Genomic DNA, 17687 nt, shown 5'->3' on the forward strand with positions numbered 1-17687 from the left:
GACCTCCGAACTACACCCACTGCCCAATTTTTTATTCTTTATTTTGAAACAGGGTCTCACTGAGCTGCGATGGTCCTCACTAAGTGGGTGAGGCTGTCCACAAACCGTGATCCTCTGGTCTCCGCCTCCTGAATGCTGGGATTACAAGCGTGCCCACCACACCCGGCAGGAATCTAGTTTTTATAAAAATTGTGTTTGTGCCGGGCGTGGTGGCGCACGCTTGTAATCCCCGCGCTTGGGAGGCGGGGGCAGGAGGATCGCACAGGTTCGAAGCCAGCCTCTCTGGCTTAAGAGACCCTGTTTCCAAATAAAAAATATAAAAATAGCTCTGGAAGTGTAGCATTGAGGTAGAATGGTTTCCAGGAACCTCAATACCACCAAAAAAAATTGTGTTTGAGGAACAAGGGTTAAGGATGACTGTAAACCATAAGGTAGATAAGAGGTGACCTTTCAATAGAAAGAAACAGAAAAAAAAAATGGCATATTTTTGTCAATTGGAAGTTAATTAACTTGAGTTATGGTTACTTTCAGAAAACTTGTACAGTAGCAGCATTTATGTTGTTTGTGTGGGACTCTTCCTCATCTTTGTGTTTTACTCAGAAGCAATATTTGCTTTTATGTGTTATTGTAAGAGACTTAAAAACAATTTCTTTTTTTTTTTTTTTTGGCGGTATTAGGGGTGGAATCCAGAGGCTTTTCTACCTCCGGGCTATATTCCCAGACCCATTTTATATTTTATTTTGAAACAGGGTCTCACTAAGTTGCTTAGAGCCTCACTAAGTAGCTGAGGCTGGCTTCGAACCTGCGTGATCCTCCTGTCTCAGCCTCCCAAGCGCAGGGATTACAAATGTGCACCACCACGCCCGGCAATGAGACTTAAAAACAATTTCTAAGCCAGACGTGGTAGCACACGCTTGTAATCCCAGCACTTGGGAGGCTGACAGTGGAGGATCTGGGTTCACGGCCAGCCTCAGTTACTTAGTGAGGCCCTTTGCAACTCAGTGAAACCCTGTTTCCAAATAGAGAATAAAAAATAGGGCTGGGGGTGTAGCTGAGAGGTAAAATGCCCCTGGGTTCCATCCCCAGTACTGCAAAAAAAAAAAAAAAAATTCTAAGCCGGGCGTGATGGTGCAGACTTGTAATCTCAATACTTAGGAGGCCAAGAAGGGAGGATCGCTCATGTTTGAAGTCAGCCTCAGCAATTTAGTGAGGCTTTCAGCAACTTAGTGAGACCCTGTTTCCAAATATAAAATAAAATAGGTCAGGGTGTGTAACCTGGAGGTAGAAGGCCCCTGGGATCCATCCCCAATACCACATAGTCACACACACAGATACACACACACAAATTCTAGTCAGGTTTCTTTTTCTTTTCTTTTTTTTTTTTTTTTTTTGTGGTACTGGGGTTCCTGGAAACCCTTCTACCTCCGGGCTACACTCCTAGACCTATTTTTATATTTTTTAAATTTAGAAACAGGGTCTCTTAAGCCAGCGCGGCTGGCTTCAAGCCTGCGCGATCCTCCTGTCTCCGTCTCCCAAGCGCGGGGATTACAAGCGTGTGCCACCACGCCCGGCCCCTGAATATTTTTTTAAACGTGACTCTCTCTTGTCTGCCTTTGCCTTGCTCTACAGGAAACACTTTCAGTAGTTTGGCAGGGATGGTGTTCGAGTGGAACATTGCCCAGGATAACGAGTCAGCGAGAGATGAACCGTCTAGCAAAATTAGGTAAACTTGAAGCCAAACGTAAATCTTCTCACTTTGAAGGAAACACCTGCCGTTGGGTGGCGCACTAAACAGCAACCATTTATTTGGACTCGAATAAGGATCCTGTCACCTGGGTGTCTTTGAAACAGATAAATAAAGTCACCAGGGGAAATATATTTGATAGAATGACATACGGTATAAGTAGGTACTTTTTGTGTGCAGTACTGGGGCTGTAACCCAGGGGTATTCTACCTCTGAGCTACATCCCCAGCCCAATTTTATTTTTGTTTTGAAATGGAATCTCACTAAGTTGCTGAGTCTGTCCTTGAACCTGTGATCCTTCTGTCTTGGGCCTCCCAAGTACCAGGATTACAGACATGTGCCACCATGCCTGGGTTCCATCACCAGTACCGCACACACACGCAAAAGGGCTAAGGGTATAGATCAAAGGTAGAATGCCACTGGGTTTAATCCCCAGTACCATAAATAAATATGTAAATAAATAAATACAACTGAGGTTGTAGCACAAAGGTAAAATGCCCCTGGGTTTAATCCCTAATACCGAAAACAACAACACATCTTTTTAGGGACGTTGGACTAAGACATTGTAATCTTCTGTATCATTCATGTCTTTAGGATTCTGAAATACTCTGAAGCAGAATATTCACCCCCAAACTATATAGTTGATATGGAAAAAGAAGAGAAGCGAGGAGACATGATTTTGGTGTCTGGAATGCGAACTGGTGTTGTGATTATAAAAGTTCGAATTTATGAATCATTCTATAAGGTAAAAAATTTGTTCTATAAACTGACTCTAGTGGGATCCACTTGTAATTTTAGTATGTAGGAGGCTGAGACAGAAGGATTGCAGGTTCAAAGCCAGCCTCAGCCATTTAGCAAGGCTCTCAACAACCTAGTGAGACCTGTTTCAAAATAAAAAATAGGGCTGGGGTTGTATTTCAGAGGTAAATGCACCTGGATTCAATCCCCAATACTGCAAAGAAGACAAAAGCAAACAACAGGACTGAGGTTATAGCTTGGAAGTAGAATACCCTGGGTTCAACCCCCAGCACCACCAAAGAAACGTTATGCTGTAAACTTTTATCTAATAATCTTGCCTATGAAAACTTTAACTATATGCTTGTCTATAGCAGAAGCTGCAACCTGACGATTTGAGTCTACAGTGAATCAGTTAAAGAATCATTTGAAGTGGATGAGCATAAAAAACACTTGTCTTCCTCAAACATTTTAGAGCATTACATAAATTATAAATATGACTGACATCTTTTTTTTGTTGTTGCGGTACTGGGGATGGAGCCCAGGGGCATTCTACTCTGAATTACACCCACCCCCAGCCCTGTGTTTGTTTTTATTCTTTTTTTTTTTTTTTTTTTTTTTTTGCAGTACTGGGATGCCCAGGGGCGTTCTACCTCTGAGCTACATCCCCAGCCCTATTTTTTTTATTCTTTATTTTGAAACAGGATCTCTATAGAACTGATCAACACATTTAGCAAAGTATCTGGATAAAAAATCAACCTTAAAAAATAGGAAGCTTTTCTGTATACCAACCATAAATCCACAGAGAAAAAAAATCCAGAAAACACTTTTACTCAGGATATTCCACACAAAAATAAAATAAGCTGGACATGGTGGCGCATACTTATAATCTTAGCATCTGGGAGGCTGAGACAGGAGGATTATGGTTCGTGCGGACAGCCTCAGCTGCTTAGTGCAGCCTTTTACAACTCAATGAGGCCTTGTTTCAAAATAAAGGATAACCCAGGCGTGGTGGCGCACGCTTGTAATCCCAGCTCTTGGGAGGCTGAGACAGGAGGATCGCACAGGTTCAAAGCCAGCCTCGGCTACTTAGTGAGGCGCTCAGCAACTTAGTGAGACCCTGTTTCCAAAAAAAAGTATAAAATAGGTCTAAGAGTATAACCTGGAGGTAGAAAAGCCCTTGGGTTCCACCCTCAGTACCAAAATAAATAAATAAATAAAAACAAAGGATAAAAAGCCAGGCATGGTGGCGCATGCTTGTAATTCCAGCATTCAGGAGGCAGAAACCAGGATTGGGGTTCACACCAGCCTCCATTACTTAGTGAGGCCCTTCACAACTCATTGAGACCCTGTTTCAAAAATAAGAAAAGACTAAAAAATAGGGCTGAGGGTGTAGCTCGGCAGTAGAATGTCCCTGGGTTCTGTCCCCAGTACCGCACAATAATTAATTAATTAATTAATTAATTTAGGAATAAACTTAACCAAGGATGTAAAAGACCTTTACAAAAAAAATTACAAAACATTGAAAAAAGAAATTGAAGCCGGGCGTGGTGGCGCATGCTTGTTGCTTGTAATCCCAGCAATCGGGAGGCTGAGACCGGAGGATTGCGGTTCGTGGACTGCCTCCACTACTTAGTGAGGCCCTCTGCAACTCAGTGAGACCCTGTTTCAAAATAAAGAATGAAAAATTGGGAAGGAGGTGTAGCTCAGAGGTCAAATGCCCCTGGGTTCCATCCCCAGACCCGAAAAGAAAAAGAGAGAGAGAGAGAGAGAGAGAGAGAGAGAGAGAGAGAGAGAGAGAGAGAGAGAAATAGAAGAAACAGGGTCTCACTAAGTTGCAAAGGACCTCACTAAGTAGCTGAGGCTCACTGTGAACCTGCAGTCCTCCTGTCTCAGCCTCCCAAGTACTGGGATTACAAGCATCTGGATCTTTAACTTCTTTTCAAAACATTTATACTTATATGTTTGGAGTACTGTGGATGGAACCCAGGGGCATTCTATATCCAAGCTACATCATCAGCCCTATTTTTTATTCTTTATTTTGAAACAGGGTCTCACTGATTTACAAAGGGCCTCACTAAGTAGCTGACTCTGTCCGCAAACCTTGATCTCCTCTCAGCCTCCTGAATGCTGGGACAAGTGTGCGCTACCCCTCCCGGCTCAAAACGTTTAAATTTCTTTATAGAAACACTAGATCTCCTTTCACATCCACATTTTTTATTTTGTGTGTTTATAACTGCAAAGTACATCTAGTATAAACAGGCTTGTAAAAAACAAACATGTTTTGGCCAGGCGTGGTGGTGCTCACATGTAATCCCCGTGCTTGGGAGGCGGAGACAGGAGTATCGCGCAGGTTTGAAACCAGCCGCGCTGGTTTAAGAGACCCTGTTTCCAAATAAAAAGTATAAAATAGGTCTGGGAGTGTAGCCCGGAGGTAGAAGGGTTCCATCTCCAGTACCACAAAAAACAAACAAACAAACAAAAAAACACATTTTGGTAAGCATGTAGTTCCTAGGGCAGGAAGAACAGTGTGCCGACTGACTCCTTGAGAGCAGCGTGGCACCGGTGCTGGCCCAGGCTTCACGGGAGTCCTGGGCCCCGGGTTGTGGAAAGGTACTCAGTCTGGCATGCAAGTTAGTCTGAGGTTGACTAAAAGAACTTTTGTGGCACACAGTAACGTCTCACCTTTCTCAATCAGTGTGCTTGCCTTTTTATTTACCTACTACTACTCTTTTTTTTTTTTTTTGCGGGTCTAGGGATGGAACCCAGGGGCATTTGACCTCCGAGCTACACCCCCTGCCCTATTTTTATTCTTTATTTTGAAACAGGGTCTCACTAAGTAGCTGAGGCTGTCCACAAACCACGATCCTCCGGTTTCAGCCTCCCGAATGCTGGGATTACAAGCATGTGCCACCACGCCCGGACTACTTCTCTTTTAGGAAAATTTTTATTCTTAGTCTGAATGAAAAGGGAGAAAAGGGGTCATAGGAGGAACTCTAGATGAAGAAGGAGACACCATAGATGAATAAATAAGGCGACCTAACTGAGGGATGGGAGGGAGAAGAGGGAAATTCCCTAATGTACATGAAGTGCATTCATAAACATATCAAAGTCAATCACTAAGCCAAACATGAGAAGGATGGAGGGGGAGGGAATGGGGGAGGGCTAAATGAGTGATGTGTGCATGTAAGCCTCTGCCATCTTGTACCCCATTAAGATGTATGACTGCAATGCACCAATAAAATTTTTTTTAAAAATCCCTCCCCCCAAGCCGGGCATGGTGGCGCACGCTTGTAATCCCCGCGCTTGGGAGGCAGAGACAGGAGGATCGCACTGGTTCGGAGCCAGCCTCGCTGGCTTAAGAGACCCTGTTTCCACATAAAGTTAAAAAATAGGTCTGGGAGTGTAGCCCGTGGGAGTGTATCCTGGAGGTAGAAGGGCTTCCAGGAACCCCAGTACCACCAAAAAAAAAAAAAAAAAAATCCCTCCCCCCAGCCAGGCGTGGTGGCACACACTTGTAATCCCAGCATTCCGAGACTGGGACCGGAGGATCAAGGTTTGGGACAGCCTCAGCTACTTGCTGAGGCCCTCTGCAACTCAGTGAGACCCAGTTTTGAAATAAAGAATAAAAAATAGGGCAGGGAGTGTAGCTCAGAGGTCAAATGCCCTGGGTTCCATCCCCAGACTCGCAAAAAAAAAAAAAAAAAAAAAAAAATTTAAGCCGTGTGTGGTGGCTAATCCTAGTATTTTGGAGGCTGAAACAGGAGGATCTCAGGTTCGAAGCTATCCTCAGCTATTTAGTGAGGCCCTCTGCAATTTAGTGAAAACCTGTTTCAAAATAAAGGATTGCTGGGCATGGTGGCGCACACTTGTAATCCTAGCATTTGGGAGGCTGAGACAGAAGGATCACTATTCACGGCCAACCTCAACTACTTAGTGAGGCCCTTTGCAAATCAGTGAGACCCTGTTTCAAAATAAAGAATAATAATACAGGGCTGGGGGTGTAGCTCAGAGGTAGAATGCCCCTGGGTTCAATCTCTGGTACCACAAAAATAAATTAATTAATTAACTAATAAAAAATTAAACCAGGTGTGGTGGTGGTGCATGCTTGTAATCCCAGTACTTTGGAGACTAAGAGAGGAGGATCATGGTTCGCAGCCAATTTCAGCTATTTATTGAGGCCCTCTGCAATTTAGTGAGACCCTGTTTTAAAATAAAGAATAAAAGGGCTGGGGTTGTAGCTTGGAGGTAGAATGCCCCTAGGTTCAATCCTCAGTATAAAAAAAAAAAAAAAAATGGAGCTGGGCGTGGTGGCCCATGATTATAATCTCAGTACTTGGGAGGCTTAGACAGGATGACCACAGGTTGGAGACCACCTGAGCAACTTAATGAAAAAAATAATAAAATAAGCCGGGCGTGGTAGCGCACGCTTGTAATCCCCACACTTGGGAGGCTGAGACAGGAGGATCACACAGGTTCGAAGCCAGCCTCAGCAACTTAGTGAGGCTCTCAGCAACTTAGTGAGACCCTGTTTCCAAATAAAATATAAAATGGGTCTGAGAGTATAGCCCGGAAGTTGAAAGCCTCTGGGTTCCACCCCCAGTACCACCAAAAAGAAAAAAAAAATAATAATAATAATAATAAAATAGGGCTGGGAATGTAGCTTGGAAGGATAATGCCCCTGAGTTTAATCCCCAGAACCATATTAAAAAAAGAAAGAAAGAAAATTTGAGGAGGTACTAGAGATTGAACCCAGGTGTATTTTACCTCTGAGCTGCACCCAGTCCTATTTTATCTTTTTGTCTTGAAACAGGGTTTCACTAAGTTGCTGAGAAGTTTCTGAGGCTGGCATTGAACCTGCAATCATCCTGCCTCAGCTTCCCAAGTCCTGGGATTACAGATGCTCAGTACCATGCGTGGCAGAAGTAAACTTTTAACCAAGAAGATGGTCTTGAGAGCCGGGGATGGTGGCTCACGCTTGTCATCCCAGCATTCAGGAGGCTGAGACAGGAGGATCGCGGTTCACAGGCAGCCTCAGCTACTTAGTGAGGTCCTTTGCAACACAGTGAGATTCTGTTTCAAAACAAAGAATAAAAATTAGGGCTAGGAGTGTAGCTCAGAGGTAGAATGCCCCTGGGTTCCATCCCTAGTACTGAAAAAAAAAAAAAAAGAAGGTCATGAGGAGTGTGTCTATAGAAACCTTTTTCTCTTCCTCTTTTTTAGAAAGTGGCAGCAGCACGGATACGTCTGCTTGTTTTGGAGAATATATTCCTTGTACCTTCCCGTGATATTTACCTCTTAGTAGGAGCATATATTAAGTACCAAGTTGCCAAAATGGTTCAGGGAAGACTGACAGGTAAGATGACTTAATCTTTTCCTCTGACTCACAGTTTCCAAATCCTTTCTGCTGATAACAAAACAAGCAACCCCACATTGCATCGGAACACACTTCTTTGTGTTTTTATGTTGTGTGATAAAGTACTTCTTCATTGCTAAACTGGAACTAATACGGGACAGAGATAGTCCCCATGTCTTGAAGAAGTCCTTGATGCCCAAAGAAAACCACTCGGACCAAGAGAGGTAACGGGGGAGGGACAAGGCGAGGGCGGCTCTGGGGAGTGAAACGGACCAAATTGCGTTAGTAAGTGCAAATATACCACAGCGGAAGCCACCATTCTGTGTCACTGATGTGAACCAATGAAAAACAAAAATACTACTCCTTTTTATGAAGCAAGTAAAGACATTTTACCAGAAGGGACTTGAATACAGTGATCTTTGTCCAAAAAAAAAAAAATTTTTTTTGGTGGTACTGAGGATGGAACCCAGGAATATTCTACTTTCGAGCTACACCCCAGCCCTATCTTTTTTTCTTTATTTTCCTACCTCTGGAGCTTTTCTACCTCCGGGGTTTTTTCTTTCTTTCTTCTTCTTCTTCTTTTTTTTTTTTTCTACCTCTGGGCTATACTCGCAGACCTATTTTATACTTTATTTGGAAACAGAGCCTCACTAAGTTGCTGGGAGTTTCACTAAGTAGCTGAGGCTGGCTTCGAGCCTGAGCGATCCTCCTGTCTCAGCCTCCCAAGTGCTGGGATTACAAGCGTGCACCACCATGCCCAGCTTATTTTATATTTTATTTGCAAGCAGGGTCTTACTAAGTTGCTGAGAGCCTCACTAAGTAGCTGAGACTGGCTTCGAACCTGTGATCCTCCTCCCAAACGCGGGGATTACAAGCGTACGCCATCATGCCAGGCTCCAAAATAATTTATTGAGAAACTCAGTTTCTTAGCTGAAAACTTAATACTCTATTGACTCCAATAGTCTTGAGTTTATAAAGTATACATTAACAGTAGTGTTTTCTTACTTATATAATGATGACTCCTTCTGCTATTCAGTTCATTAGTTTTTGTTTTATTTTGTTTTTGTGGATTAGGGATTGGACCCAGGGGCATTCTACCTCCGAGATACACCCCCAACCCTTTTTATTTTATTTTATTTTTTGAAATAAGGCCTTACTAAGTAGCTGAGGCTCCCCATGATCCTCCTGTTTCAGCCTTCCAAGTACTGGGATTACAGGCATGCACCACTACCCCTACCATTTCATTAGTTTTTTTGTTTTGTTTTGTTTTGTTTTGTTTTGTGTGTGTGTGTGGTACTGGGTGGGGGGGGCTTTCTGCTTCTGGGCTACTCCTAGCTCTGTTTTGTAATTTATTTTGAAACAAGGTCTCACTAAACTGCTGAGAGCCACACTAAGTAGCTGAGGCTGGCTTTGAACGTGTGTGATCCTCCTGTCTCAGCCTCCCAAGCGCAGGGATTACAAGCGTGCACCACCACGCCTGACTCAGTTCATTAGTTATTAAGAATGTTAGGTGGAACGGCACACACCTGTAATCCCTGTACTTTGGAGGCTGAGACAGGAGGATCACAGGTTAGCCACCAGCCTTAGCCAAACCCTGTTTCAAAATAAAAAATGAGAGCCGGGCATGGTGGCACACACTTGTAATCCCTGCGTTTGTGAGGCTGAGACAGGAGGATCGCACAGGTTTGAAGCCAGCCTCAGCTATTTAGTGGGGCTCTCAGCAACTTAGTGAGACCTTGTTTCCAAATAAAATAGAAAATAGGTCTGGAAGTATAGCCCGGAGATAGAAAGCCTCTGGGTTCTACCCCCAGGACCACCAAAAAAAAAATAAAAAATAAATGAAAAGGGCATGGAGTATAGTTCAGTAATAGAACACCCTTGGGCTCAATCCCCAGTACCACAAAACAAACAAAAAGAATACAAAGAATAACAATAATCAACTCATGTCTTGTTCTTCCCCAAATGGCTACTTGTAAAAATTCATCACAATGGAAAATAAATTAGAAGCAGATCGTACTTTATTTTAGGCCAGTTTCCTGACATGCCTTTTATGCCTAAAGGCCCACCATTATCACCACAGTGGCTCCTGTCGTTACGTTTCTGTCTCTCATGTTTTACAGAGGTGAAATTACCCCTGGAACATTATACACTGGAATTGCAAGACCACAGAGCCACTCATAATGGGTCTCTTCCTGGGAAGGTGGCAGTCCTGGATGAGAAGGCAGCCTTGGTGACTGCCTCCCAGCTGGGCCAAGCAAATCTTGTCTTTGTCCACAAAAGTATCCTTTTCTTCAAGTTTTAGCTGCCCATCTATACCTCCTGAGCAAGCTAGACATGTTCCTTGGTAAAATAATTTATTAAGACTGATTATAATCCTGCTGCATTGTTTTTTATATGTTTTGTTTGTAAGAAAGAACTATAAATGGTTACTGTTATAATTCTAACAAATGATAGATAAGAAAAGGAGAGTAGTTAGAACTTGGGATCTCTTAGCTTCAATGCTCTTGTTTATTCTCAGTCAATTATAACTAGGGGACTAGGAGCTGGGCGTGATGGCCCAGGCTTGTAATCCCAGTACTTGGGAGTCTGAGACAGGAGGATCACACCGGTTCAAAGCCAGCCTCAGCTACTTAGCGAGGCTCTCAGCAACTTAGTGAGACCGTTTCCATATGAAGTATGAAATAGGTCTGGGAGTATAGCCCAGAGGTAGAAAGCCTCTGGGTTCCACCCCCAGTACCACCAAAATAAATAAATAAATAAATAAGGCTGGAGGTGTACCTCAGAGGTAGAATACCCCCAAGTTCAATCCCAAGTACTAAAAAAAATAATAATAATAATTAGGGGACTAGGGAAAATGAACTTTAGAGGAACAGATGTGAGTTTTGTTTAGTTTGTTCTTTGCTATTTTCAAATGATAACTGAGGAAAGATGGTATTGTGTGCAGTAATATTTAATATTTTTTAAATTTAGTGGAGAGTAATTTTTGTTTTGTTTTGGTGGTGCTGTGGATTAATCCCAGGGGCATGTTACTTCTGAGTTGCAACCTTCTCCCCTCCTTTTTTTTTTTTTTTTTTTTTTGGTACTGGGAATGGAACCCAGGAGCATTCTACCTCCAAGCTATACCCCCAGATCTATATTTTTAAATTTTTTATTTTGAAACAAAGTTTCACTAAGTTGCAGAGGGCCTCACTGAGTAGCTGAGGCTGTCTGCAAACCATGATCCTCATGTCATAGCCTCCCAAGTGCTGGGAGGACAAGCGTGGAGTAGGCAACACCATGCCCAGCTGTGTATTTTTTGAAACAGGGTCTCATTAAATTGCTGATGCCTTGCTAACTTTTTTTTTTTTGGTGGTACTGGGGTTCCTGGAAACCCTTCTAACGTCTAGGCTACATTCCCAGACCTATTTTTATACTTTTTTATTTGGAAACAGGGTCTCTTAAGCCAGCATGGCTGACTTCGAACCTGCATGATCTTCCTGTCACTGCCTCCCAAGCGCGGGGATTACAAGCGTGCACCACTACACCTGGCCCTTGATAACTTTTTAAGGCTGACCTTGAACCTTCAATTCTCCTGACTCAGCTTCCCAGTACTGGGATTACAGGTGTGTAACACCACTCCCAGTTGAGAGGAAATTTATTATTAATATTATTTTTTGTGGTACTAAGGATGGAATTCGGGGGCATTCTACCTCTGAGCTACACCCCTAGCCCTATTTTTTTATTCTTTATTTTGAAACAGGGTCTCACTGAGTTGCGGAGGGCCTCACTAAGTAGCTGAGGCTGTCCACGTTCCGCGATCCTCCGGTCTCTGCCTCCCAAATGCTGGGATTACAAGCGTGTGCTACCACACCCGGCTAAGGCAGGATTTGTTTTGTGTATTTGTTACACTTTTCTTTGGTACCTTGCTTTTCTATTTTCAACCAGCTCTGGTTCACATGATTTCCTTAAGTAAAAATTCAGATGTCCATATGCGATCTGTGTCTGGACTCCCAAATTGCACTATATATGTTGTAGAGCCTGGATTTTTAGGTTATTTTATTTTATTTTATTTTATTTTTGCGGGTCTGGGGATGGAACCCAGGGGCATTCGACCTCTGAGCTACACCCCCCGCCCTATTTTTTATTCTTTATTTTGAAACAGGGTCTCACTGAGTTGCCGAGGGCCTCACTAAGTAGCTGAGGCTGTCTGCGAACCGCCATCCTCTGGATCCTCTGGTTTCAGCCTCCTGAATGCTGGGATTACAAGCATGTACCACCATGCCCAGCTTTTAGGTAATTTTACATGATGGTTTTCAGCAAATTGAATAATTTGAATTGCCTCACTAAAACTAGAGACCTGAACCAGGCGTGGTGGTGCGTGCTTATTATCCCAGTACTTGGGAGGCTGAGACAGGAGGATCGCAGGTTCACAGTTAGCCTCAGGAACTTAGTGAAGCCTTCTGTAATTTAGTGAGACCCTCTTTCAAAATAAAGAATAAAAAATGGGATTTGGGAGGCTGAGACAGGAGGATTGAAGTTTACAGTCAGCCTCAGCTACTACTTAGTGAGGCCCTTTGCAACTCAGTGAGAACCCTGTTTCAAAATAAAGATTAAAGCCGGGCGTGGTGGCGCACACTTGTAATCCCCGTGCTTGGGAGGCAGAGACAGGAGGATCAGGTTCGAAGCCAGCCGCACTGGCTTAAGAGACCCTGTTTCCAAATAAAAAAGTATAAAAGTAGGTACTGGGAGTGTAGCCCGGACGTAGAAGGGTTTCCAGGAACCCCAGTACCACCACACAAAAAAAAAAGTAAAAAGTAGGGCTGGGGGTATAGCTTGGAGGTAGAACACCCCTGGGTTTCATTCCCAGTACTGCAAAAAAAAAATAAATAAATAAATAAATAAATAAAAATAAAAAATAGGGCTGCGGGTATAGCTTGGAGGTTGAATGTCCTTGGGTTAAATCTACAGTACCCCCCACACACACACACACACAAACAACAAGAAGTAAAAAAAACAGGACTGGAATGTAGCTCAGAGATAGGATGCCCTTGATTCAAGTCCTAGTACCACGTACCCAACCCCCCCCCCCACACACACACCACCAACAAAAGAGATGTGTTGAGATCTCGACCTTCACTTTAGATTAGCGAACTTCAGATTCAGCCTCATTTTGACATGTTTTCACTAATTGTTCTAGTTACCTTATCTGCAAGAGGGAAACATCTTAAAACAGATTATGAAACAATATGACCATCTTCATAATACGATCTTTGTGTGTGGAAAAGAGACTTGCTACAAGACAAAGGGGATTTTAATGTCTAAGCCATAGGAAACAAAGAGTCTATCTGAAAGAAGCTGAAACTTCCTGACCCATGAATAAGCTCCAATTGTGGTTTGTTATTCTCAGTATAAGCTAGAGACAGTGTTTCTTTATACTTTTTTTTTTTTTTTGGTGGTACTGGGGGTGGAACCCAGAGGCTTTCTACCTCCGAGCTACACTCCCAGACCTTTTTTTTTATATTTTATTTGGAAACAGGGTCTCACTAAATTGCTGAGAGCCTCACTAAGTAGCTGAGGCTGGCTTCGAGCCTGTGCGATCCTCCTGTCGCAGCCTCCCAAGCGCGGGGATCATAAGCGTGCACCACCACGCCTGGCTTTTTCTTTATACTTGATAGAAGCTAAATTGAACCAAGACTTTTGGAACTCTGAATTATCACACAGTTTGAAAGAAGGAACTAAAAAATCTGTTTTGGTAACCATGTCTATTAGCAAGTTTTAAATTATTTTTTATTATTTATTTATTTTTGCGGTACTAGGGATGGAACCCAGGAGCATTCTACCTCCGAGCTACACCCCCAGCCCTATTTTTTATTCTTTATTTTGAAACAGGGGCTCTCTGAGTTGCAGAGGGCCTCACTAAGTAGCTGAGGCTGTCCGTGAACCGCGATCCTCCTGTCTCAGCCTCCCGAATGCTGGGATTAAAAGCGTGTGCCACCACACCCAGCTTCTTAAATAGCTTTTGAAAGTTTTTATTTATTTATTTATTTTGCGGGTCTGGGGATGGAACCCAGGGGCATTCAACCTCTGAGCTGCACCCCCTGCCCTATTTTTTATTCTTTATTTTGAAACCAGGTCTCAATGAGTTGCAGAGGGCCTCACTAAGTACCTGAGGCTGGCCGCGAACCGTGATCCTCCGGTCTCAGCCTCCCAAATGCTGGGATTACAAACCTGTGCCACCACACCCGACTTGAAAGTTTGTATTTTTAATTCATTATAGAAAAATGTCCTGTTTGGCGTGGTGGCACACCCTTGTAATCCGAGCATTCTGGAGGCTGAGACTGGAGGATCGTGGTTTGCAGACAGCCTCGGCTACTTAGTGAGGCCCTTTGCAACTCAGTGAGAGACCCTGGTTCAAAATAAAGAATAAAAAACAGGGCAGAGGGTGTAGTTTGGAGGTCAAATACCCCTGGGTTCCATTCCCAGACCTGCAAAAAAAAAAAAAAATGTCAGTCTCTTCTAACATTTTTGTTTCTTGGTTTTTATATAGGTTTTACTGTCTTCCCTGGAAACCGATGGAGTCTAGAAGTGGGGCAGGTGTATGTTATTACAGTAGAAGTGTTTGATAAAAGCAGCACAAAGGTCTACATTTCAGATGTGAGTCTTTCCTTTATATCTTTCTGGCCACTTACATAAACAGCCACTTGAATAGGCCACCTTTTTAGTTAGAAAGTCTTCTTTCTAGCTGGATGTGGCAGTACATGCCATAATCCCAGTACTTGGGAGGCTGAGACAGGGGGATCAGATGCTCGCAGCTGCCTCAGCTACTCAGGCCCTCCACAACTTAGACCTTGTTTCAAAGTAAAGAATAAAAAATGGGGCTGGAAACCTGGGTGTGTTGACGCACGCTTGTAATCCCCGCGCTTGAGAAGCTGAGACAGGAGGATTGCACAGGTTCGAAGCCAGCCTCAGCTCCTTAGTGAGGCTCTCAGCAACTTAGTGAGACCCTGTTTCCAAGTAAAATATTAAAAAATAGGTCTGGGAGTATAGCCCAGAGGTAGAAAGCCCCCTGGGTTCCATCCCCAGTACTGCTAAATAAATAAATAAATAAATAAATATAGGACTGAAGGCTAGCTTGGAGGTAGAATGCCTCTGGATTCAACTCCCAGTTTGCAAAACAAAAAAGTGTAACTTGGAGGTAGAATACTCCTGGGTTTTACCCCCAGTACCACGCATATACATATGCACATACGTGCAAGTACTATTTTATTTATTTTTAAAATTTTTCTGCGGTGAAAACTATACCCCAATCCCTTTTATTTTACCCTCTTTGTGTGTGTGTGTGTGTGTGTGTCTGGGGATGGAACCCAGGGACATTGGACCTCCAAGCTATGCCTCCTGCCCAATTTTGTATTCTTATTATGAAACAGGGTCTCACTAAGTTGCAAAGGGCCTCACTAAGTATCTGAGGATGTCTGCCAAGATCCTCCAGTCTCCGCCTCCTGAATGCTGGGATTACAAGTGTGCACCACCACTCCTGGCTCTTTTTTATTCTTTATTTTGAAACAGGGTCTCACTAAGTTACAAAGTAACTGAGACTGGCCACGAACCTGTGAGACTCAGCCTCCCAGGTACTGCGATTACAAGTGTGGGCCACCACGTCCAGCTCTTTACACGATTTATTTATTTATTTATTTACTTACTTACTTACTTACTTACTTATTTATTTACTTAGCGGTACTAAGAATGGAACCCAGGGGCATTCTACCTCCTAGCTACACCCCCAGCCCTATTTTTTTAGTCTTTATTTTGAAACAGGGTCTCACTGAGTTTCCGAGGGCCTTCCTAAGTAGCTGAGGCTATTTTTGAATGGCAATCCTCTTGTCTCAGCCTCTCGAATACTGGGATTACAAGCGTGCGCCACCACCCCAGCTCTACAAGTATCTTTTAAATTACATATTTCCAAAACTTGTCATTTTTATGGGGGAAAACAAAGGTCTTGTTCTTATATCTGTATCCCCTGAATGAACAGCCAGTTTTATACGTGCTTTGGAATTGAGACGGCTTTAGGGAAGAAAGACATCTTCAAGTTCGTGTTGCTTTTGGACTGATTTCAGAATGTCAGGATTGCCTGCAGTTTTTTGACGGAGTACTTTGAGGAGGAGCAGTCCACCGTGAATGGGTCTTACCATGTCGTAAAAGCCCTGAAAGCTGGTGTGACCGCAATCAATGCATCTCTCACGTCCGTCCTCAGCCAGGTAGGCGCTGGCAGCTTGGTCTGTGTATCCTAAGAACACTGACTGCCTTGGTCAGTGTGGTTGCCTTGGTTTATAGGCAGACGAGACACCCACCACCCTCCTCCTTCACAGAGATACAAAAGAAACCTGTAAAGCCGGGCGTGGTGGCGCACACTTGTAATCCCCGCGCTTGGGAGGCAGACAGGAAGATCGCACAGGTTCGAAGCCAGCCACGCGCGCTGGCTTAGGAGACCCTGTTTCCAAATAAATATGTAAAAATAGGTCTGGGAGTGTAGCCCAGAGGTAGAGGGCTTCCAGGAACCCCAGTACCACCAAAAAAAAAAAAAAAAACCTGTAAGTCAGGTGTAGTGGCGCAGTCGCCAGTATTTCCAGTACTTGGGAGGCAAGACGGGAGGATGGCAGGTTCGAGGACAGCCTCAGCAAGTAGTGACTCTCAACAACCTGGCAAGACCCTGTTTCAGAATAAAAAATAAAAAACAGGGCTGAGGGTATAACACAGAAGTAGAATGCCTCTGTGTTGAAACCCCAGTACCAAAGAGAGAGAGATAGAGAAAGAATCCCATACAATGATAAGCATTTGTGATCATTGTGATTATGTTCATGTAATTTGGGGCTTCTTTTCTTTTTTTGTGGTTGGGAGGATGGAACCCAGGGCTTCTACCTCCAAGCTACACCCCCAGCCATTTATATATATGCGCCACCATGCTTGTCTTCCAGTTTCTTACTATTGTAGATGGTATAACTAAGTGTCTTTGTACGTTTTTTTCCTCCTTTTCATTAATTTTTTAATGGCATAAAACCAGAAAGGGAGGAGTTACTGGGTACAGGTATAAGTAATAAATCTGTTTTTTTTTTTAGAGGGTCGTGGGTATTAAACCTAGAAACATTTAACCTCCAAGCTATATTCACAGCTCTATTTATTATTTACTTATTTATTTATTCATTTATTTATTTGTGGTACTAGGAATTGAACCTAGAGGCATTCTAACTCTAAGCTACAGCTACAGACCGAATTTTATTTCTTATTTGGAAAAAGGGTCTTTATTAGGTTGCTGAGAGGCTCACTAAATTGCTGAGGCTGTCCTTGAACACTGATCCTCCACTCTCAGCCTCTCAAATACTAGGATTACAAGTGTGCACTGAGCTGGGCATGGTGGAACACGCTTGTAATCCCAGTATTTGGGAGGCTGAGACTGGAGGATCACGGTTCGTAGACAGCCTCAGCTACTTAGTGAGGCCCTCCGCAACTTAATGAGACCCTGTTTCAAAAATAAACAATAAAAAATAAAGCAGGGTGTTAGCTCGGGGGTCAAAGCCCCTGAGTTCCATCCCCAGACCCACACAAAAACAAAACAAGTTTGCACTACCCCTTGTAATCACCACACCCAGCTAGCCCTTTCTATTTTGAAACAGAGTCTCACCAAGTTGCTGAGGGTCTTATTAAGTTGCTGAGTCTGGCTTTGAATCTTTGATCCTCCTGTCTCAGCATCCCAAGTACTGGGATTACAGGCGTGTACCATTGCTCCCAGCATAACTTTCTTGGTCTTTTTCTCCTGCTTCTGTTTTATTTTTTTGTATGTTTATATATTTTTTAATTTATTTTTATTGGTGCATTGTA

The 17687-nt window shown here is 43.3% G+C and overlaps 1 protein-coding gene across 1 annotated transcript in view; it reads left to right on the top strand.

Annotated features, from left to right (window-relative positions):
- The window catches only part of NUP210L (nucleoporin 210 like), a gene marked incomplete at its 3' end in the record, with an annotated part of 83573 nt that overhangs the window by 10587 nt on the left and 55299 nt on the right, over positions 1-17687 (top strand). Inside the window, exons 4-10 of the mRNA XM_080691586.1 lie at positions 1630-1723; positions 2339-2489; positions 7703-7835; positions 9956-10114; positions 11796-11864; positions 14362-14468; positions 15929-16069. Of these exons, the coding sequence (XP_080547712.1) occupies positions 1630-1723; positions 2339-2489; positions 7703-7835; positions 9956-10114; positions 11796-11864; positions 14362-14468; positions 15929-16069 (854 nt within the window). The remainder of the gene's footprint in view (positions 1-1629; positions 1724-2338; positions 2490-7702; positions 7836-9955; positions 10115-11795; positions 11865-14361; positions 14469-15928; positions 16070-17687) is intronic.

This window comes from Muscardinus avellanarius (assembly GCF_963383645.1).
Source record: "Muscardinus avellanarius genome assembly, chromosome: 3".
NCBI lineage: Eukaryota > Metazoa > Chordata > Mammalia > Rodentia > Gliridae > Muscardinus > Muscardinus avellanarius.